This window comes from Lethenteron reissneri, chromosome 20 (assembly GCF_015708825.2).
Source record: "Lethenteron reissneri isolate LAM-NWPU_2019-01 chromosome 20, ASM1570882v1, whole genome shotgun sequence".
In the NCBI taxonomy this organism is placed as follows: Eukaryota; Metazoa; Chordata; class Hyperoartia; order Petromyzontiformes; family Petromyzontidae; genus Lethenteron; species Lethenteron reissneri.
In genome coordinates, this window is record NC_083798.1 from 11,500,095 (window position 1) to 11,524,079 (window position 23,985).

At 46.2% G+C, this 23,985-nt stretch overlaps 1 protein-coding gene across 1 annotated transcript; it reads right to left on the minus strand.

Annotated features, from left to right (window-relative positions):
* Window positions 1–1,162: 1,162 nt before the first annotated feature.
* UMAD1 (UBAP1-MVB12-associated (UMA) domain containing 1) lies at window positions 1,163–23,985 on the minus strand. Its single transcript, XM_061554892.1, has 4 exons — window positions 23,819–23,985; window positions 19,756–19,868; window positions 14,627–14,706; window positions 1,163–4,669 (listed from the first exon to the last, which is right to left on the minus strand). Exons 2-4 carry the CDS (start codon window positions 19,847–19,849, stop codon window positions 4,415–4,417), a joined length of 429 nt encoding a protein of 142 aa, XP_061410876.1. The 5' UTR covers window positions 19,850–19,868; window positions 23,819–23,985; the 3' UTR covers window positions 1,163–4,414.

A 23,985-nucleotide genomic window follows, 5' to 3' on the forward strand; every position in this document is an offset into this window, starting at 1 on the left:
AAACACAGATTGTCTTAAAAGTCAACGGGCTTGCAGCTGTCTGACACGAAAGCTTTCGCGACCAATATCATCCATAATAGAGGTTTGTTGTTAGATCGCGTAAATATATAAATGTGTCGTTAACACGCCACCACCCGACACAGCCAACTAGTAAAGGTTGTCACGTAAACAACGTGCCAATTGGTGACTACTTCAGCCCACCGGTGTGTTTGGAGAGTAAACCCACAACATTTACAATTCCGGGTACTGCGACGTTTTGTAATTACATCCAGCATCATCAGACGATTTTTGTCAGAATTGTGAAGAGATCCAAACTGTTTCCGGTCTTAACGGTAATTTACGACCTCAACAGAGGGTCGTGTTTGGTTTGGACAAAATGTGTTTTTTTTGGTGTGTTGGTAACTCGAGCAAAAACTGGCATGAGAAAAAAGCATTTTACTTCCTGACCCTGGAAGAAAGTATAAAGTATGTTTTAAACATTAACAACAAAAATCCCCAACGTTGTGCGTCTGTTTGTGCAAGGTCTTGCTCAGGTTACCAACATTGATAACCATGCTTGGGAAAAAAACACGAGAATCATAAGTGGCTGCCACCCTGCGATTGCTCTTCAAAAGTGAATCATAACGCCTTGGAGCGATCGCGAGTGTTGTAATAATGTATACATCTCATATTGAATTACCCACGGTAGCACACTCGATATGCAACATACTGCATTCCATTTGAGTTATTAAGAATGCTGTCATTTTATTTTACAAACATAAACAAAAATGTTGGTAAAGTCTTGTCCATTATGACAGCATATTCTACGTGATTAATGTTTTCACGTTAAACGTAATATTTCGATTTAAAGCTTTCGTGACTGCAGGGATTCATCTTCTTGGTTCTTTCGGTAAAGTCACGTAGTAAATAAGTAATAAAATAATAAAAATAAAACATAATAAAATAATATTATATTATTTTATTATGTTTTATTTTTATATAATATTATATTATTTTATGTTTTATTTTTATTATTTTATTACTTCCCAACTACGTGACTTTACCAAAAGAACCAAGAAGATAAAACATAATATTCTTAAATGTGTTCTCATTTTTCGTTATTTCCACATTTATTTAAACTTCTACCCTGAATCGGCCCTTACCCGCAGGTCAAAAATAGAATCTAATTATGTGCATAATTGGCAATAGCGTAACCATGACATTAACAGTAAGCACCACTATGCTGACTTTTAAATAATGACCCAGGCAAAACATTATTATACAACTACTCGATAACCAATTGTCCAGATCATTCCATTTGGAAATGTACGCAAGCTCATTTTCAGTGGGCCTGCAATGGTTAATCATTGAATACTAATGCTTACACTCAATACATTCTTTGAATCATACGAATAAGCATAGAATATTTTCAAATTATACATTTTTTATAATTTCTTTAATGGAATGATTCAGACAGCCCCGACGAGACAACACAACATTCAAAAGTACCGGAAAAACCGACGGTGCACATGAGAGACAGTGGGAGCCCATACAAATGAGACGGCGCGTTGAGAACAAACTAAAAGCGATTCGATTACCGAATCAAATCATCGCACACCTCATCCAATCACAGAATTGCCCGTGCACCGTTTCACGCCTGAATGAAAACGCCAAGTCTCTAACCAAGCCGATAATGACGGACGAACATCCCCGCAGCCGGAGCCAGCACCGCGAGCTCCCATTACTTCCCATCAAATTAAACCAGTGCTCAAATTAAGGGACTCCGCATCCCTTGACTGACGCCCGCCACTACCCACCACCCAGTCTCTCGCCAAGTCGCTGCACGCACCACGAATTGGCCGAGCTCCTGCCTGCCTGCCTGCCGACGCTGGGACGCTACGTTTTCGCTGCGCAGCGTAATGGGCCTTGAAATTATCCACACGTGCCCTTCCGTTACAAAAAAAACAACAACAACTTAGTGCTACCGAGCAGTTCCACCACACCAATAAACAGATTAACATTTTTTATTCCTTTGTTTTCAATTAAAGGTTCACGGAAAAGTCGTTTTCATTTTCTAGCCTACGTAACAAACAAACGTGCTATTGTTGGCAGACAGAGGCCACGTCTAATGTGCATCGCAGCTCACTTTCTACGTTGCAAACAATGGCCATTAAAAAGAAAACCCCACCAGTATCTTTAGTGCAAAGTATTGCAAATGCTTGACCTAGTTACTACAACTGTATTCAATTGCCAAGCACCGCTCTATGGCTAAGGAATACCGGACACATAGCGACGTGCCTCGCAGGGGAACGGCACCGTGAACTTAACAAATTCCTTGAATAAGCCACCTCGGGCCAAAAAAAAAAAGACCTCCATTGTACACGGGCAACCTTGTCCGTTTACACATTATACAAGTCACTATATATATGCAACTCAATTATAATTGTACAGTATTACGATCAGTCGAAAAATAATCTGCCCAAACTGACGTAAGCTACAGTGATTGTATTGATGTCGATTTGTGTTTGTGCAATATTATCGATTTCTCACGTGGCACAGCTTTTTTTGCTCCCATTTCTATAGGCTCCATTGCTGTAATTGATTTTATTTGGTTTGCTTTTATCATTTTGGTGACCCCCCCCCCCATCTCCCCTCCCCGGTCACTCTTGCGCATGAGAGGATATCCTGGCCTCGGTGAGTTCTCACCTGGTTAAACAAAATAAACTTGAAAGTTGAACCACCTACAGCGGGCTACAGGAAGCGATTGCCATGACCATAGGAGTGGAAGCAGTGCATCCACCCTCACTGTCATCTGCCGTGTGATGGCCAAAAGCAGAGAAGGGAGTTAAGACTCACTGTGGGTTATAGGTCAGCCTAACCTCACAATGCCTCACTTACCCACTATTAACCAGCCAATGATGGTGCCCCATTGTGTAGCTGTTGGCGGTTGGGTGATTGTCGAAGAGTCGGTACCACTTGCTGTCTCGTTAGAACTTAGCACAGGGTCTGGATGCTGCATCCTGTGACTCACGATTTGAAGGCGACCCATCGTCCGTCCGACTGCGGCTGGCCGAGGCCACAGGCTCGTGCCAACAATAGCGGCGGCTCAAGTTCACCGGCGATCACTCGGAGCTGCGTGCTTTGTGGAAGATGCTGTCGGCACGGTGAGGCAAGACCCACGATTGTCCGCGTCTTTGCTTAGCGGGTTGCGAAAGAGTTCACAAACCAATTCTGAGCTGAGGTAAATAAAGTACTGTGCACTTCCTGCGTACACGTTGGCCCATAGGCGCGCATGTACCAGAATACATTTCAACGGTTAGAGAAAGAGAACAAGCCACATTACCAAAACACAGATCAGCAAGTGTCATGTTCAGAGAGAGTAAACAGCATATAAACATTTGAATAAAGACCTCTGTGACAGCGTGTGTGATTTCCTCTTCCAAGGATTTAGCCGCCAATCTAAACGAAATAAACCACGTAATTGATGGCTCTGCAACGCCTTAATTAGGTGTTCACAAAAAAAAACGGTCACAAATTATACGGCGGCACAAAGGTACTGCCGTCGACATGACCAAACAACTGCAGGTTGGAAAGTGTAGCTACAAGATCGATCCAACGGTCAATACGACTAATTGCTTCAACTCTAATCCAGGGGATGTCAGACTCGTGTGGAGGCACAGGGGCGCCTGGGGATGGACACAGAATGGAGTATAGTCGTATGCATGCGTGTACGTAGAATTTCTTTCACACCGTACATTGCCGATCGTGCTCATCGGAGGTGCAGGGGAAGCACAACAAACCTAACACAAAAAGCAGCTCTACAAAAATTCGTTTTCAATTTAGACGATTTTAAAGTGCACAGCTACAGTGGCTTCCTAATATCGGAAAGGAAGAGCGTTCCAGACGGCCGCAGAAGCGCATCCGAAAGCGCGCGATGTAGCGACCGCCTTTTGTTTGACCGTTATCCAAAAGCCGCTGCTGTGAGGATGACCGGAGTTTGCATGATGGTTTATGCTCCTTGATGAAGTATAGCACACTCAGCTATGCTTATTTAGTTTGTGACTCGGGCAGATTTGTGAAAATCTAAAACCCACCGGACCACGAAGTGGCAAGGCAGTACAGCAGATGCGTTTGCGAACGTGGCCGTGCAGATCTCCGACTGTTACTTCAACCTCTACTGAATGGCAGGTTGTTACTTACACATGCATAAGCCCAATACCTTTCTACTGACAAGTCTTGAGACTCGGTGTGGCATTTCCAAATAAATGAATGAAACGACGTTGCTTAGTACAGTACATGCGGGCAACAGAGTTTGTGTAAGTGTAAGGGCACACTGAGGGGGGGGGAGGAGGTTGGGGGGGAGGGCGAGGTGACCCACCACCACGACAACAACGCCGGCAACAACCAGCACGAGCAGGAGCGGCGCAGGCGGGCACTACGAGGAGCACAGCACCGAGCGCTCCAGAGCGAAGTCGTACGCGTAGCTCTTGAGGCTCTCGTCGGCTTGGCTCAGCTGCACGAAGACGGAGGACGGCGGGTCCTGCTGCCCCTGCCGGCCCAGCTGGTAGCGTGGCGCCAGCGAGAAGGGAACTCCGTGCAGCCAGCTCAGCGGGTGGGCGGCCTCGCCGCTCTGTTGGGCAGGGCCGCCGCCGGCGGCGGCCGTTGAGCCTCCCGTTGCCGCCTGCCCCGGCTGAAAAATATAATAACGTTGGAATACGGAAGGGTCAAGTGAGGTCATATATTAAGTCAGGTCAAGCACGGGACACTGCAATAATTTTGACGTGTGATCCTGATGAATGGTGACCGGCTGCAAAGACGGTGATGCAGGGGAACACTAGACCACGAATTTGATTGGGATGTCAAACGTCAACCGCTGCATGGGATCAAAGAAGCTGCCTTGGTTGAAAAACGCAGTGACGGAGAGAGAAAAGTGGACAGAGATGTCGGTGAAAGGAAACGGTCAGGCCCCAAAGGCCTAAAAGGCTGCAGGGGCGAGAGGAAGACAATGAAGATGCCACTTGAAGACAGCAACCAACCAAGAGAGATCGACATGCAACTGAGCATTAAACGTCTACCTGGGCAGGGTGGTGGATAGAATGGTCTAGACTCAGCTACAAGTATGATCATATGACCCAGGTCAAAGAATGAACAGCAACTTCACCTCCCCACTGCCAGTCAATGGTAACATGAGCAATAATACCAGCTTTGAACACTTCCTTCTGCTCCCCACTTATTACCAGGGCAGTTAATACACTGGAGGAAAAAAAGGATCGACTCATTGGTTCTTTGGATTCAAACCGACTACAAAAAACACGTTTACATCAACGTTGTGGGGTCAGCAATACTTTTTATAGTCTAAACCTAAAAAGTGAGTCACCATTTTGCAACATTATAAATGTGAGATGTGCATCATCTGCCACTCTGTAGGAACCTGACCTGCGTGACAGCTCCTGAGACAATATTGCAATGACTAAACTTACATAACTGTGGGAATCGGGGCACGCATCACAAAGTCTTTAACAAAATAAATGCTTAAACTCTTATGGACGATAGCAGCATCCCTCTAACCACACTCTCGTGCATGCGGCATTCCATTTCAGTTTTCCACGATTCATTTCTCATTTGGCACAAGCGGCCGGAACGAATTTAAATGTACGTCCTGTCGAGGAGATGCAGTGATGAAATAAGCTCGTACATAGGCGTTAGGTGGAATGGGGAGGCTTTCATCCATCAGGGTAATTTTCCTGCTGCTGCTGATGATTATGATGATAGCAACTTGTAAATGTGGTCCCATCCATGCTGTGATCCAGGCTTACCAGGTTTTCTGAGTGCCCGAGTCAGGTGTGGCCAATGTCATTCCATGCCAATCCCACAACACAAAAACTCGCACTCAATGGCCACACCTGTCGAAGTTATCTATGTAGCAAACTCCGGTTTGAGCTGAGTACAGGCTGCAGAGAGCTGCTTTTTCCGGTTCTGATTCAGCCGATCTCATTAGGTTCAAATGTATCATCAAAGCAAGGTTGCTTGCACTGATAATTGCCACTAAAAAGTAATCATTCCAGCAGAACCTGGACCGTGAGGGGAGCTGACTACAAATGAACAAAACAGCGTAATGGAAATCTATAGTGTACGTTGCAATTAATGGTAACGTTTGGAATACTATTGCAAAGACATGCATGCATAGAAGTAGAATTACTTTTCGTGGGTATAGGCTGACCGTTGTGGGTTATTGAAATATGTCGGGGGTTGAAGTCCAGGCGGTAAGTGCATAAAGTCGACCATGTACTTGCTTGCTATAAATCATTTACAAGATTTATTTTCGGGCCCCCTTAAATTATATCCCCAGTGCGACATAGTGAATTGCTCGGCTGACACGTTACACTTTTTCACGATTCATGTTACTTCATGAGGACTATTGCAGAGGTAAACTATACGCCGTGGAATAAATCAACGTATCAACATTATCGGCACGCTACATTTTCTCATCACGTGGTGCACGGAACTGTTTATAAAAATGGAATAAACAGAGGAGACCGCTCAGAGGGGAGAAAATATTTTTCTGTTTTATGTTTTCACATGCCGCACTGTTTGTTCACGTCTTCGAGCCTTTGAACACGTGGGAGATCAATAGCTCCATTCAGGGAGCCCGTTCTGCCTGCCTGTGCTCTGTAACAGTGATAACACTTGACAAATGAATGGCAAAGTCCAGTTCCCTTAGACTCCACAAGGGTCGGGGTGTAGGCGGAGGAAAAAAAAAGTGAGGGTAAAACCTCCCCCCTCCATCTTCCCTAATGAAACAGAATTGGTCTGTGGGCTTGGGAGGCAAGACTTCAAGAATGTGTGCAAAGGTTTCTCCTTTACAAGGAGAAGGACATGGGGGGGGAGAGGGGGAATGCATCAACTCACGATTAATGTCTGGAAAACGAAACCCGTGGTCGACAACACTTACAGGCTCAAAAGCGGCTGCCGTTGGGCAATGTGGGGTCAAGTGAGCGAGGCGTTACCTGACCTCGCCTCCAACCTGTTGGGCCCACGTGAGCAGCATGACGGATAACGCCGGCCCGTCGGGGCAGTTCCGCCCAGTGGGCGCAGGGCCTCGTTAAGTGGCCTGGTCCAGGACTCCGGGAGCTCACGGTCTCCAAGTGACCCGACACCCCCACCGACATTTTGTTCACGTGGGAGGGGGTGGTGGTGGGGGGTGCTACACGTCTGGCAAAGTTGTGGTTTGTTGTTTTGGTGTTAGCCAGCGCTTCTTTACGGAGTACCACCCACACAAAGAAAACAGTCACTCCTTGTCTAAGCAATCCCCCAGCAGCCATATGAGTACAGGGTCATGCGTGCTTGCTTAGGCAGGCCAGGTCACGATACAGTATTTTCATGCAGTGCATTGCACTGCAAGTGCTTTGCTCATGGCTGGATGGAAGCATGAGCAGTAATCGTCTTTGCATTCTGCTTTGAGGTAAGGATAATAACACAGAAATGTTGTTTGCAAAAAAAAACATTTTTTTACGATTAAAGCTTCAGCCACATGCAGTTATGTATAACATGGCACTGAATTATGCTTTGTTTTGGTTGAGCTTGGTGACATTGTGGGCATATGGCCAACATTCGAATTGATTGACTTTAAATAATTATTAACTCCCTTCACATAAGAGGTGAAAACAAGCTGCAATTTTTTTAAAGGTGGATTAAAGTGTGTTTTTAAACTAGGTTTCTAAGTTGATGAATGGCATTAGAGCCTGCTAATGTCAAAGGAATGCTATTGCTGCTTCAGTATTTCAAGCACCACAAGCGCTGTTTTTGTGTATATAAAAGTAGATCTTAAAACCAACTCTGGATTCCTTATTTATAAACACCGTGCAAGGGAGTGGTGGCGGCACAGATTGTGTGTGCGCACTGCCCTATGAACCCGGGAACCTGAGCTCAACGCCCAGTCACGGTTAACATCAGCGGCAAGTGATATTCGAACCGGTCCCGGGACCTCCACCCCTTAACCAACCTGCATTGACATGCACGGTAAAGTACGGTCAAAATCCCACATGGCTGACAAGGGATGGGGAGGCTTTCATCGAGCGGTGGGTTGACAGAGAGCTGACTACTATTATATACCACTGCAACAAAGCTCTTGAAAAAAACCCAACCCTTCTGCCTCTCTCATTCTCCCGAGCAGGAAGAGCAAGCGACAGAGCAAGACCTCAAGGGCCATAGCCCCCATCAGGCCTGTTTATCAGGCTTCTAGGGTTTAGAGCAAGTGTCAGGACAAACATAGAGATCACGCGCGCCCGTGACTGGAATGCAGAGTCGGAGCCGCACACAAGGCAGCTGGACCGGTCCGCCACCGTGCTAGCACAAGCGTCTGATGGGCCGTCGTGTCTGCCACAGCACGGGGTTTGTAATGCTAAGCAACGTCCGCGAATTGACTCGCGGTTATAAACAATGCTCAAACCTGCACGAGCCCCAGTGAGGACGAGCGGCGACACGGATCGGTGACCGCCGAAGGCGGTCGGGTTGCAGAACCTACTGGGACATCTGTGAAAAAGAGCTTTATTGCTCATCGGATTCCTCCAGTATAAATAATCGGATTCTGAGAACCTCCTGCCACTCCCCAGCCCCCATCAATGCTAATGTTTTGTGACAATTGCCCTGGGAGCACACCTGCCCCCCCATCCCCCCTCCTCCACCTCTTCCCCATACTTCAAGGCACATGCGTAGCATCTGCGGGGATCACGCTCTACAGTTTGGTCATCTTCGGAAATCACCTCTCTGGCTCTGTTGCGCGCTCTCTCTCCCACGTGGGAGCCAGGCCCGGCCGCGGGTCAGCAGCTGGAGGAGACGTTGCCCCGGCTAGGCTCGATGGCTCTGCTGGAAATATTTCAATGCCCGAGCAGCTTCTCAAATGTCAGCAGGACTTAAGGGTCCCCGCGGTTATGTTATTGCAGATCGTTTACGTCTATATGTAAAAAGCCTGTTCATTATAACTTTCAAGATATTAATCAGAAATTGTGAGAGAAAAAATGCAAAGCAATTGACTTTTCAGCTGTAACTTATTTTTACTCAAGAGTGCGTGAAGTCTCCCAAGTAGGAAATGAGTTGATTAAAATCTACGCACTGTAACTTCACCAACCCGCACTGACCAGCGTGGTGAAGTATGGTCAGATGTCTTTCATGGCCGACAATGTTGCGGAGATGCCTTCATCCAGCAGTGGATTGACCAAAGGGCAGTAAATAATAATTATGACCTTTAATTTGTTTTTATTACAAATGTTATAATCAGGGTACATATTGCAAAGATTATACACACTATATGTGCATTACAGTACCGGACATAGTACGCGTGCATGCATGTGTACACATAATATGAATACACATGGCCTACTCAGGCCTGAAGTGATGAAATGGACCAGTGCTCCAGTTTTATCCAGGCGCCATACATGCCACGGACCCCTGGCGGCTATGAATCTGCGTTGATTCTGGCCGCTTTATGGGCCTGAATTTGCGGTTTATGGGCAAAGATGCGCCGAGGTGTAGAAAGCGGACAGATGAAATGCTTGAAAAAAAAAGGCAGTGATGAGAAAAACCTACGAGAGAGCGGTAATGCACTCCTCCTGTGGCACGGCGGTAATTGGTGGCAGGTAATCCCGTCAAATTCTTGCCGTATGCACAGCACATGCAAGTTGTAAAAAGTAGGGGGGGGGGGGGGGCGGCCGGGGAGAAACCCCAACAAAATAAGAGCACAATGCCGCTAGTGTGTGGATTGACCCTATGGCATATACTGCCTCCTTAATCAGTAACATGAGGATATATTTATAGCAGGGCACTGCTGCATGGACAGACTCTGCACTGCTCGTGTTGTGTGCGTGTGTGCCGAATTAATCACAGACGCCCCCCACCCCCCCGCCAGCCTCCGGGCACTAAGAATGTGAATCAACTGACACCTGTACATTGTTTACCGTAGAATTCCACCAAGGTGGGTCGGTTTTATTCTCTCCTTCCTAGGCAGGCGGAGCCATCGGTCATTCCCATGGCACGTTAACGTGAAACGTAGCCGGAAGCAAGAATAGTTGCTCTTCATTTGGCCGTCCGGTAAGAAAAAAATACATCGGAAGCAACGAGACACGTGGCGTTTTACTGGCCAGGGCACAAAAACAGCTGACTGGCGACGGGTGGAGTCGAGGCAAGTGCGAGTGGATAGCGCACTGCGCTATGAAGCCGGCAACCTCGCTATGAAGCCGGCAACTTCGCTTTAACTCCCAGCCATGGTTTATGTCACAGGCGAGCGATATCTAAAAACCAGTCCGGGGCCTCCCATTCATGAACCCAAACTAGCCAGGGTGAAGAAGTATCGTCAAACGGCCCACCACGGTCGACACTGAATGGCGAGGCCTTCATCCAGCAGTGCATTGACAAAGGGCCGTGCCGTATAACTGGCGATAAAAGGATGGAGGGCACGCGGGATAATGGTGGGACCAGCTAATGGGCTGGGGTACGAACCTCGCGTTTGGCATGGGTCACACCCTCACGATTTCCAGGAGATTCAATTAATTATATCGATTAATCGTTACTCTACGATTCAAGAATAATTGTTTTTATATTGTGATTAATAGTAGCACCTCCAATGGCCGCAGAGGTGACGTTTATTCCATTTCGTAAAATATCATCATCGACCAAGATCGAGCCACTGTTGGATGAACGCTATACACATCAAATACCTCGATTGTTGGACTATAAAACTATTTTATAATTTACCAGGTAAGGCCCACTGAGCTATTAAGCTATTTTTCAGAAGTGACCTGGCCACAAATGATAGCTCAACGAAGTGGCTTATCACGCGGAAATTTAGAGCAGCCAAATGAATCTAAACGCACGTTTCTAAATGTGGAGGGGAAAAAAAACAGAGAACCCGGACAAAAATCCACGCGACCATGGGGAGAGTGACACGCAAACTCCAAATATACAACAGGCGTCAAGGCTCGGGATCGAACCTACGAACTCCTGCAAACCAGGCGAAGTAGTTAACATCTCGCCACCGCGGCACATATCATGTGAGCTTGACAATATGTACGTATTTAATTAATTGATGCATTATTCCACCCTTGGGTATCGTGAGCACATGACCCGTCCTGCTTGGCACTGGGGTCTGTTTGAAACCTGGGCGTTGGCCCACTGAAAGTTCCACGTAGCCAAACAAAAATCACATGAGGCTCGCAGGGCTGAGTGCACTGCGTGACTCTCTCCCAGCTCGGAGCTTTGATGTTGCCTTTCATTTAAAAGGAATTGCCTAACTAAATCATACGCAAATTTTGACCCTATTATGAAACACGTGATATCTACAAAGAGGGGGAACAGTTGCTTTTTGTTGCTGAAGTCCTTAGTCCGCTAAGATGAAGCTGAGGCGGAGTATGAAAATAATTGATTCCCGCAGATAGTTTTGTGGCATCGTTCGAATTCCAAGAACCACTACTTCTGTGCCCTCCGCAGATGGCTTTTGTAAGATTACAATTCAACTTAAAAACATCAACCAGTCACCTTTACATTGCATATTGTGTACGAGTACATTCATTGTTCAATTATTTCATCTTTTATGAGACCAAATATGTTGAACAAATATTACTGGTAGGAACCTCCTGGTTACACCAGCCCACAGGGGATTATTGTGTCCGTCCGTCCGTCGTGCAGGGAGGGGCTGGGTGGGGAGCGGCTGGGTGGGGGATGGGAGGGGTGGGGCTGAGTGGGGAGGGGGTGGTCACCCCGTGGTGCCCTTATAAAACTCAACATTTAACCTACTCACGCCGGCTTGTGCCCACCCTCACAGTCGGACATATTTGTGGAATACACCACGCCGCCGTTGACCCTGGCCATAGACCGAGCAACCCAACGTTCCTACCAGCTCCCTCCGCAGGAATGTGTTAATAAATGTATTTAATACCTTTTCAAATATATGAATGGTAATACTTTATACTGTTAGGTGCAGACCTAAAACAGGTTGGACATTGAAATGATCGCTCATAATTTACAATGTTGAACTGCACTACGAAAGCTGGCACCCTGAGTGTGACTCCCAACTACGGCGAACATCAATCGTGATATCTGAACTGGTTCTGCTCCCCTAACAACCACTACACCCAACCCTCAAGCAGGCATCTTAAAGTCTGACCAAACAACCTGGGTTCTCAAAGGAGTATGGGGAAGGCTTCGTCCAGTAGTTGATTGATAAAGAGCTATAAATTATAATCTTATCGTTAATAAATTCCCAAGTTCAGCAGTGCTTGCAGAGTAACTATTTTGCTACGTCGAGCACTTTTTTCTGCAACTCTTTTCACATCGTTACCAATGTTCATCGGTTTCTACAGACGTTCTCCCGAATGTGTCCTAATAGGCAACCCAAGAAACTAAGGGGCATTGGTGTTCGGTGGTACGGTGGGGGTACGGATGCTGTAATTTTCTCTGCTGCCAAACAGAACGCTTAGCACTCTTTCTCTTGGCTCCCCCCGGAGGTGCCTCGCCTCCGACAGGCCCCAGTATATAACCCCGACAGGGCGATTGCTCAGGCTAATGAATGGCCTGGCCCCTGTGCGAGGCCCGACTTGCTGCGTAATTACAAATCAATCACCCGGCATCGATGCTCCGCTCACGCAAAAGGGTGCATCCCATTGAGAGGAGTACTGATGCGACAATAAATTTGAAAAACGATGCAACGCTGTGCCCTTTTCCTGAATCCACGGCCGTAGCTTGGAGGTGACTGGCGCAGCAGTTAAGAATTTTTGATCCTTAATTCCTCAATCAAAGAAAGTTCCAAGTGAAAGCGGCTGATTGCGGTCGATGGCACAACGCCAAATTCAGTCGAGGCACGCATCGGACATGTGACTGAGATGAACCGTTGTTAAACGACCAAGAAACAATAATGATTGTGACCTATAAGCAAACAGCTGAAAGCAAAAATAATAATAATCCGCACTGGGTAATTTTTCTCAAGAAAAGCAAAAGCACATTTTTAACCACTATAACTTTCTAAGACGAAAAAAAAACCTTTATAAATAACGACCGCGTGTTTTTTTAAGGGAGCCATTCAAGAACTGCTGGTTTTGATTTTATGACTCGTGGAATGCTGACCAGACGTTTGCGAGTGCGCGTGCCCGAGCTCGGGTTGCACAGGGCCTTCGCTCTGCCCACCGACATCTGCCGATGCAGGTTGTCCCCGCCAACGCAGCACACAAGCCAGCTGGGCGGCGCGGGGCACACGGGCCAAGCAGCCGCTGCCATCGCCTCCAACCCCTCCACCCCCCCTCCAAAAAACAACAAAGACAAAGATCCCCCGTATAGCCTGTAACAGTGTTGGGGGGGAAGGGCTGTTAGCGGGCACCTATGAAGGCCTGGCACGGCACACGAGGGGAGTGGGTGGCCAACACCATGCCCGGCCGCCTTTGTCTCCCCAGCTGTGATGTTTACTTACCACACACTATGTACTCATTTGAGGCTGAGTCGACCTAGGGGAGGCCCAAGACCGGTTCAGATAATCGTTACTGGTGTTGGCCACGAGCGGGAATGGAACTCGGGACGCCGGGTTCGTAGCGCAGCTGCGGTAACCACTACACTACCGTTCCCCCTTCATACATGCGCACGCACGCACTCGGCTTTCATTTATCCAGTCAGAAGCCGTACGCCGTAAACGAGCGGCGTTTAAAGCCTGGCAGTACAAATGGAATGGCACAAAGATTAAACGCAATTCTTGTATACTCTTTGGTTCTTTCGGTAAAGTCACGTAGGTAGAAAAATAAAATAATACATCACGACGTTTCGATCGCAACACAAGTGGTCGTCCTCAGGCGGAAAAAATAATCCAGCAGTGGAACTGCTGTGGAAAGCTTCAAATCAAGACAGTCCTTGTATTTATTTTGTTCTTTTCCATTGGGTTAGATGTTTACTAGAAAAGAACAAGGAAAGGGAAAATGCTATAAATGAAACGCCGCCATGGTTGTTATTCATCTTGAAGCGAGTTTTCACGGAGAAGACGAGCACTGGTTGTTGGCACTGCTCTCTTGCATAAGAATGCTCCTGTTAAAAAAGAAATATGCTTGCTTATCCCAAATGATAACATTGAGATCAATGTCCCCATTTGCTTTGCAGTTAGTATGGTGTGCACGGGGCATATGCCGTATCTTAGGAAAGTTAAATGCCCCACGATAACAGCCCAATCCTTCTTTGCGCCATGCAATCCATCGTGTATAGGAGTGCACCGTTTGTCATTTGTGCTGCTGGCAAGCAACACATGTTCAGACAGGAACGCATTTTAAGTTCAGGGCAATTTGAGTATTTAACCACGTACGAGGCCGTTTGACGAATAGCTTCTGTGCAGGGCGCGACTTACATATGCTGAGAATGCGTGTGCGTTTGTGTGTGCGTGCGATCAAGTACAATGCACAAAGATGCGTGGTCATTTTTACGTGGTCATCATTTTCAATTGTTAAATACTTATTCTGGAACAATGCAATTCTTGGTATATACTTTGTCTTTGTGGGCCAATAACATTTGTACTTTACAGATCATGCCAGCCGTCTTTGTAGGTGATAAGGATAGGAGGGATAACAAGTGTTTATAGCCTGTGGAGGTTGTCCCTTCATATTTGAGAAGATTAACTGTGACTCACCTGAGCAGCATACAAGGGAGGCGGGTACAAATGTGCAGGCATTGCCTGTCCTGCAGATACCGCAGCAGCTGATGCATCTCCTGCGCAGGGGAAACGTATATTTTGATCAGGTTCAGTAGTTCATTGTAAAGCCAACGATAGCAGCCACAAGAAGATGACATGTAACACTGAGCACATTAGCTCAATTTTATACTGGTAGGAACCTCCTGGTTACACCAGCCCACAGGGGATTATTCTGTCTGTCCGTCCTGCATCCAAAAATGGGAGGGGTGGGGCTGGGTGGAGAGGGGAGGGTGGGGAGGGGCTGGGTGGAGAGGGTGGGGAGGGGCTGGGTGGGGAGGGGAGGGTGGGGAGGGGTTGGGTGGGGCTGGGTGGGGGGTGGGAGGGGTGGGGCTGGGTGGGGAGGGGCTGGTCACCCCGTGGTGCCCTTAAACGTTTAACCTACTCACGCCGGCTTGTGCCCGCCCTCACAGTCGGCCATATTTGCGGAATACACCACGCCGCCGTTGACCCTGGCCATTGACCGAGCAACCCAACGTTCCTACCAGCTCCCTCCGCAGGAATGTGTTTAAATACAATTCTGCAAGATTGGGGAACATTTTTTTAATTATCACGGTTGCCGAGTGCAGTCCAAAAGGCCCACAATGCCAAGTGACAAGCAACAAACAGCACTGTTGAAGGCACAATAGATGAGAACGTATATGTTTCTTAAACTGACCAATGTTGTAAGAAGTTAGGAAGAGCGACCATGGGATGGGATTCCAAAGTGAAGCAGAGTGAAGGAAAAAGGCAGAATGTGTTTTGACCTGCAGTACGGTGTTTGAAGACAGCATGGAGAAGATGGAATGATCAAAATGATCAAGTCCTCAACATGGGTGGAGGATTTAACGAGTGAAGTTCGTAGTAGAAGCAACAGATGAGTGATCAGGAGCAAAAGTGCTATTATTTTTGACTAAAGTTTGTACTTTAAATTTAAATTATGATTTCAGAATGGGAAAATAAAATGTTGCAGGTGGTCATGGAAATTAATCAACATTGGTTTCATTTATTTGCATGGCACGTTGGAATACTATAGGCTAAGATATTCCAGGGCCTGTGCCAGGAACAGACATGGGGGAGTAGCAAAGACTCTCATCAATAAACTTAACAAAAAATATCTGTGCAAAGCCAGGACGCACAGTAACATGTGGAACGTGGATTTTTTTTGTTTAAAACACCCATGCCACAGAGAGCAAAGTGCTGCCATAAAAACAATCTAATTGGCAATAAACACACGTGTTTAGAAACATGTAAACATATTTAAGCTGAACCTCCCAGTGTAATTCCTGAGCTGAACCAAAATAAAATTATTTCCATCGACAAAAAAGTGATACCTTTAACTTTTTTGCAATAACAATGTATTATTATTATTATTATTTAACAAATTCCACACGAAAACTAAAATCATCAATTATTGGATGAGGTGGATGGCACCACCACCTTGTTCGCAGGAAGAGGTGAATGAAGAGGCTGATGTAAATCGCGTGACCACAGGTGCGGCCGCATTCAAACCACACTCACCCAGTCTCTGGCGGCTGGCATCGAGTTTATCGGAAAATCCTTACCTCGGCAATGTATCAGATCTAAGCAACGAAAACCCACCGCTCTCTGGGCAACACACCTCGGGCGGCTGGTGTTTACAGAACAACACTGCTCTGGCAGTTCCCAGAGCCATCCAGAGGGTGGGTGGAGGCAGGGGGGCCGCAAAAAAGAGGGCATTTTGCCCTGGGCCTCACATAAAAAGAGAGCTTCACAACAGGACTCGTTTTTGTTGTTGACACGAATGAAGAAGGGGGGACATCACGTGGCATTCTGCCCCAGGCCTCTGACCCCCAGGCCTCCAAAGACCTCTGGGTTGCCACTGCTACCTGCTCCTTACATGCGGGGAGATTTCCACCCTGGGTTGGGCAATGGTGGCACGACATTGTATGCATTTTTAAGAAATGATAAAGGGTGATCAAAGGGGTCTGTTTACTGCCAGTAGTTTTAGGTTATAACAAAAACAAAACACAACTGTCAAGGCTGTTTTGTACCAAAGCAGTCATGTCGAGCAATGATTCATCCCAGCAGCGATTCTGTGGATTGTCGTGATACAAAATAACAGTTCAATTGAAGAATCCCCTTTTTTAATCAAAAAAATGCCCGGACAAGTTGAATTATATTTTCTCATTTGTGCAATTTTGTTCACGCCATTACCCGAGCTGTAACATTCGGAAGCGATTTCCACGTAACTTTCTTAAACAGTAATCAGTACGCACAATTCAACGGGTGCATCGTGTGTGTAAGAATTAATTTTGAGCAATGAATCAAAAGATTGCATTTTCAAATACCCAATGATTTAACGCTAACTTCAAGTAAAGGATGAAAAAACCCATATATATTCCGTTTGAATATTCTCCGCAAAGTCTGAATGTGCGGATGAAATGGCACTGCAGGGACATGTCATCGGTCACTCGGGTTTACGCTGAAAAGGACAGAAGTGTAGTTCTCCAAAATGGAAGAGGCACAGCGATAATCGCCTTGTAGTGCGTGGCAGGCAGATGGGCTGTCACCTCGCCAGCATGGTGGAAAGGGTGATGTCAGAACGCAAAAGAAGTCTTGTGGCTTCACAGGGCGACACTTAAAGGCACTGCCCTCTGGTGTCTTTTCGGGCTCACGCCAAGGCGCTCGGTCTGCTTTACACATGTGAATAACCGTTGCCCTTGGGAAATGTGCAAATGGGTTTGCCGCGTGTAAAGGTAGAGGCCCCTCTCTACGCACATGGGGCACCCCGAGGAATATGACAGCAGCCAACGTTGACGACTGAACTTTAGCGATGGGTCCCCATTAATGATGAAACCGGTCTGGAGTTGTTTCAGTTTTCACCGCTGCCTATTGGTTGGCAACGTTTATTCAACCGTTTGAGTTGGTGGTCCGAAGGACAAAATGGCCGCGCATTCAGTTCTTTTGAGGTGGTGGTCTGGATAAGGCCAAGAGCTTTTGTACATGCAATGCACATCTTTGTTTGCTGATAAAGATGTCGGTCTACTTCACCAAAAGGTAGTGAATATTTGTACATTTACACCACATTTGGCACTGTATGTTTACCATGTACAATACCGTATCATCTGCATTATAAGACATACATTCCCCCCCCCCCCCTGTAATTTAAAATAAAAGTTGGATGCCCGTCTTTTTATAATCCGCTCGGTTTGCATGTGTGAAACCAGGTTTGTAAAAGTTATTGACACTGGGCACAAATTTGGAGTGTCTAATTTCCCGGGGTGTATTATAATCTCGAGAATACAGTATAAAGGGTGCAAATGCACCAAATGTAATTACCAACTTATTTAGCCATACACATTTTGGGCATGCCACCGGTGACACTGCAGTACTGCCCAATCATGGAAACACGTGCCGTCGATCCGTTACGTCGGCGATGTTTTGTGCCCCTCGCAAAGGTGCAGGACATTCATTCAACGACCTTCCAGGACGTTCCAGGAACCGTTACGTTGGGTGGATCTCGGCGGTATTTCAACTTTCGGCGTGAAGGGGACGGGCATTAAAATTGTCACCCAGCCGCACAAAATGTAGCGTGGAGTCGAAGCGGCAGAGTTGCAAAATGCTGGAGGTGCGTGCAGTTTTCCAGAATATTAAAATGATGTGGGCACCCCCCCCCCCCCCCCGTCCCGCTCTCCACCGACTGATGCTTGTCTCTCGGAAGATGGGTTTTGGGATAAGTGCTGTGGTAACTTGGCCACACACCAATCTAAACGATTGGCTTTCTTGATAAGGAGACAAATTGATAACATGTGTGCTACCAAACAAAACAAACGAATAAATACACGGCCAGCACTTGCTCGTGCGGTGAAGCGTTAATTAATTACACGGATCTAACAATCTCGTATTACTCTTTATTTAATACGAAAAGAATAACAACCACATACGATGCATTGTTACAAAATCAGAGCACACATTTTCATTCCGGATTCATTGAAGTCATTCATCATCATCATTTACCGTCATCAATTTTGCTTTCACCAAATTCACGCATCACAGATTCGCCCCCCCATTGCTCCCCCTCATCTATTGATTCACCTCGTCTCAACCATTACATTCATACATTGTACCGTTTTTAATTCCCTGTCAAGGCGCTATATAAATGACGTTAAGATAATAAATGTAAAAGTTAAATTAATTACAGCCCTTTATAAGTCTACTCTTGAATGAATGCCTCCGCACAGCTTTGGGCCATGGGGGGCTATTTGACCACACTTTACCGTGCCGCTCAACGGGACTTGGTACAGGAGGACCCAGGACCAGTTTAGGTATCATTCGTCACTCGTGTTAGCTATGGCGGGAGTTGAAGTGAGGTCATGCAGGTTCACAGCGCATTGTGCTAACCGCTGGGCCACTGCTCGAACCTACTTGCATGTAAAAGTAAGAAATAGACTACAAACAAAGATCCCCCGTTTAGCCTTACCAGACTGTTGGGGCAAGTGCTGTTAGTGAGCACATATGAAGGCCGGCACGGCACACGAGGGGGTGGTTGGCCAGCACCACGCCCGGCCGCTTTTGTCTCCCCAGTGGCGATGTTTACTACACACCACGCCAGGTACTCATTTAGGGCTGAGTCGACCTAGGGGAGGCCCAGAACCGGTTCAGATAATCGTCACTGGTGTTGGCCGTGAGCGGGAATCGAACTCGGGTGGCCGGGTTCGTTGTACAGCGTGCTAACCGCTACACCACCGCTCCCCACATTGTCAGAAACACACATTGACTGTTTTTGACTTCTGTAATTAAATTGAATGAACGCTCATAGTCCAAGCTGCATATTCACAGGTGCCGGAAACAACACCACACCAAAACAGAGTGTGTATTAACAGAGTGTGCTCGGCAAGTATTTTTTGTCTAATTTGCCTGACGGGGAAAGATCAGAAATGTCCAATTTAAATGTAATGCCCAATCAGGAGGAGGTCAGTTGGGATTTTGCAGAAAACCCTTTCAGCATGCTGCTGCTGCGCAGAGAACACGGCGAACAAAACGTCGCGAGTCATCAAGTGGCCGCATCAGGCTCACTCCATACACGATGTCGTCCCATTGAGTCTCACCCAGGAGCACGAAGCCTCCATCTTCCTTCTCTGTGGTTGCAGGAGCAATGCTGGTCGGTTCTTTGTTTCTCTTTCCGAAAAGACTGGACAGCATCGTGGTCGAACAGAATTGCCTGCAGCAGAAAAGGGAACGCATGATGCGAGTGTGAGCCGGTTACACGGGCATTACATGTGCGTGTAAGCGTACTGTGCACGCTCCACAGATTATGCACATAAGGCTCTCCTATTATAAAAGCCCGGCGTTGCGTTTGTTCGATTGTCCATCAACTAAATTATGAGAGCCTTTCAGAAGTCCTGAATCAAAAAGTTAAAGAAAGTGGACTCCCCCCCCCACCCAGATGTGGGGGTAAAAAGTTGATCAAACAGGTTTACAACAATTGTCGACCCCCCCTCAACCAACATTTTTACATTTATTTTGTAGGTATATAAACCTACACACCCTACATACAATAGAGTCAGTAGTATCTACACGCATTGGCGGGGGGGGGGGCATCAGTGGGGGCGATGGGCAAGGTGCGTAGCGCTAAGAATCCCTACGCAGGAGCTAAAATAAGGTGGCCATAGGCCTTTGAAAATTCTAGTATTTCAAAAAAGTCATCACATTTGATGTCGATTGTCAATGTGTCCAGGTTCTTACTGTTTCTTATTTCCTATTTTTCAATGTTAGACATCATCCAGTTCGTTCACTTAACCTTGCCAACTCACTCTCAGACGAGACCCGGTTAACATTTGAAACCAGACAGAACTCATTCTCGAATGTTGTACCAGATCCAGCTCACTCTTAAAACCAGACCTATGTTACTTTGAAATATAACCAAAGATTAATCGTTAAATCACACACAGCTCACTCTTAAAGTACGCCAAGCTCACTCTTAAAATAAAACCAGACCAATTTTTCGATTTAAAGCTTTCGTGACTGCAGGGATTCATATTCTTGGATCTTTCGGTAAAGTCACGTAGAAGGGAAATAATAAAATAATATAAATAAAACATAAAATTCTCACGACGTTTCGGCCACAACACAAGCAGCCGTCCGCAGGTGAAGAACAGAGCTGTCGGAAAGACAGCGTCTTAATGAACACCGCTAAGCTTGGCAGCGTATTTTTAAGCTGGGTGGGAGGAGCAGAGTGCCTTGACAAAGGAGTTTACATATCAACAGAGGAGTTTAGCATATTGACGCTAAAGAACTGCTTCTACCCTACTACCATACAATAAACCAACGTGAAAAAACTAGGTATAAACTACATCAATATAATCAATGTACTCAAAATACTCAACAATAAGCTGAGCTTTCCGACAGACCTGTTCTTCACCTGAGGACGGCTGCATGTGTTGTGGCCGAAACGTCGTGAAAATTTTATTACGTTGTATTTTATTATTATTTTATTATTATTTCCCTTCTACGTTACTTTACCGAAAGATCCAAGAATATAAACCAGACCAAGCTCACTCTTCAATTAGGCCACGCTCACTCTTTAACGAGAATCTGCATACTCTTTAAACCAGACCAAGCGTTCTCCTAAACCAAACCCAACTCACTCTCGAATCTTAAACCAATCTAATTTCTTGAGAACTGCTTTTTGTGTTTAGGATGCTGTCCTTCCCCCGCATATCCAATTACCAAGGTTGGCTACGTACGGCGTGAAAGAAGTTCACAATACATTTATACCCAGCCCAATCTTAAACAGAACTCGGCTAACTCTTAAACTAGACGCAGCAACCCCTTAAACCAGGCCCTGCTTACTCTTAATCCAGACCACTCACACTTAAACCAGATACGACTCACTCTTAAACCAGGCCCAGAGCACTATTAATTCATAACCAGCTCACTTTGCAGCCTTAAACCAGGCCCCCTTCATATTTCAAATCCAGCTCACTCTTAAACCACGCACAGCTCACTCTTAACTACACACACAGCTCACTCTTAACTACACACAGCTCACTCTTAACCACACACACAGCTCACTCTTAAACCACACACAGCTCACTCTTACCTACACACAGCTCACTCTTAACCACACACACAGCTCACTCTTAACTACACACACAGCTCACTCTTACCTGCACACAGCTCACTCTTAACCACACACACAGCTCACTCTTAACTACACACACAGCTCACTCTTAACTACACACACAGCTCACTCTTAACTACACACACAGCTCACTCTTAACTACACACAGCTCACTCTTAACTACACACAGCTCACTCTTAACTACACACACAGCTCACTCTTAACTACACACAGCTCACTCTTAACTACACACACAGCTCACTCTTAACTACACACACAACTCACTCTTAACCCCACACAGCTCACTCTTAACTACACACACAACTCACTCTTAACCACACACACAGCTCACTCTTAACTACACACACAACTCACTCTTAACCACACACAGCTCACTCTTAACTACACACACAGCTCACTCTTACCTACACACACAGCTCACTCTTAACTACACACACAACTCACTCTTAACTACACACAGCTCACTCTTAACTACACACAGTTCACTCTTAACTACACACACAGCTCACTCTTACCTACACACACAGCTCACTCTTACCTACACACACAGCTCACTCTTAACTACACACACAACTCACTCTTAACTACACACACATCTCACTCTTAACTACACGCACAGCTCACTCTTAACTACACACACAGCTCACTCTTAACTACACACACAGCTCACTCTTAACCACACACACAGCTCACTCTTAACTACACACACAGCTCACTCTTAACTACACACACAGCTCACTCTTACCTACACACAGCTCACTCTTAACTACACACACAACTCACTCTTAACTACACACACAACTCACTCTTAACTACACACACATCTCACTCTTAACTACACACACAGCTCACTCTTAACTACACACACAGCTCACTCTTAACTACACACACAGCTCACTCTTAACTACACACACAGCTCACTCTTAACTACACACACAACTCACTCTTAACTACACACACATCTCACTCTTAACTACACACACAGCTCACTCTTAACTACACACACAGCTCACTCTTAACTACATACACAGCTCACTCTTAACTACACACAGCTCACTCTTACCTACACACACAGCTCACTCTTAACTACACACACAGCTCACTCTTAACTACACACAGCTCATTAACTACACACAGCTCACTCTTAACTACACACACAGCTCACTCTTAACTACACACAGCTCACTCTTAACTACACACAGCTCACTCTTAACTACACACAGCTCACTCTTAACTACACACAGCTCACTCTTAACTACACACAGCTCACTCTTAACTACACACAGCTCACTCTTAACTACACACACAGCTCACTCTTAACCACACACACAGCTCACTCTTAACTACACACAGCTCACTCTTACCTACACACAGCTCACTCTTAACTACACACAGCTCACTCTTAACTACACACAGCTCACTCTTAACTACACACACAACTCACTCTTAACTACACACAACTCACTCTTAACTACACACAGCTCACTCTTAACTACACACAGCTCACTCTTAACTACACACAGCTCACTCTTACCTACACACACAGCTCACTCTTAACTACACACACAGCTCACTCTTCACTACACACAGCTCACTCTTAACTACACACAGCTCACTCTTAACTACACACAACTCACTCTTAACTACACACAACTCACTCTTAACTACACACAGCTCACTCTTAACTACACACAGCTCACTCTTAACTACACACAGCTCACTCTTACCTACACACACAGCTCACTCTTAACTACACACACAGCTCACTCTTCACTACACACAGCTCACTCTTAACTACACACAGCTCACTCTTAACTACACACAACTCACTCTTAACTACACACAGCTCACTAACTACACACACAGCTCACTAACTACACACACAGCTCACTAACTACACACAGCTCACTAACTACATTCACAGCTGTTCGTCTTCACCGCACCGGCGTGCGTCCGCATTGAGACCCCCCCACACACTGTCACTGGACGTTTCCTTATTTTTTTTATCATTAAGCCGAAGTCCTCACTTGTAAATGACGCCGGGTGAAGTGTCGTCGTGGTCGTCGTGGTTGTCGTGGTGGTGTTTAAGCAGTAAGTAGATGATGATAGTCGTGCTGTGTGTCTGTGTGTGTAAGTCGGTGACCTGCTACGTGAAGCCGGGTGACGCGGGCAAGCCCTGAGCCGCTAAGGGACC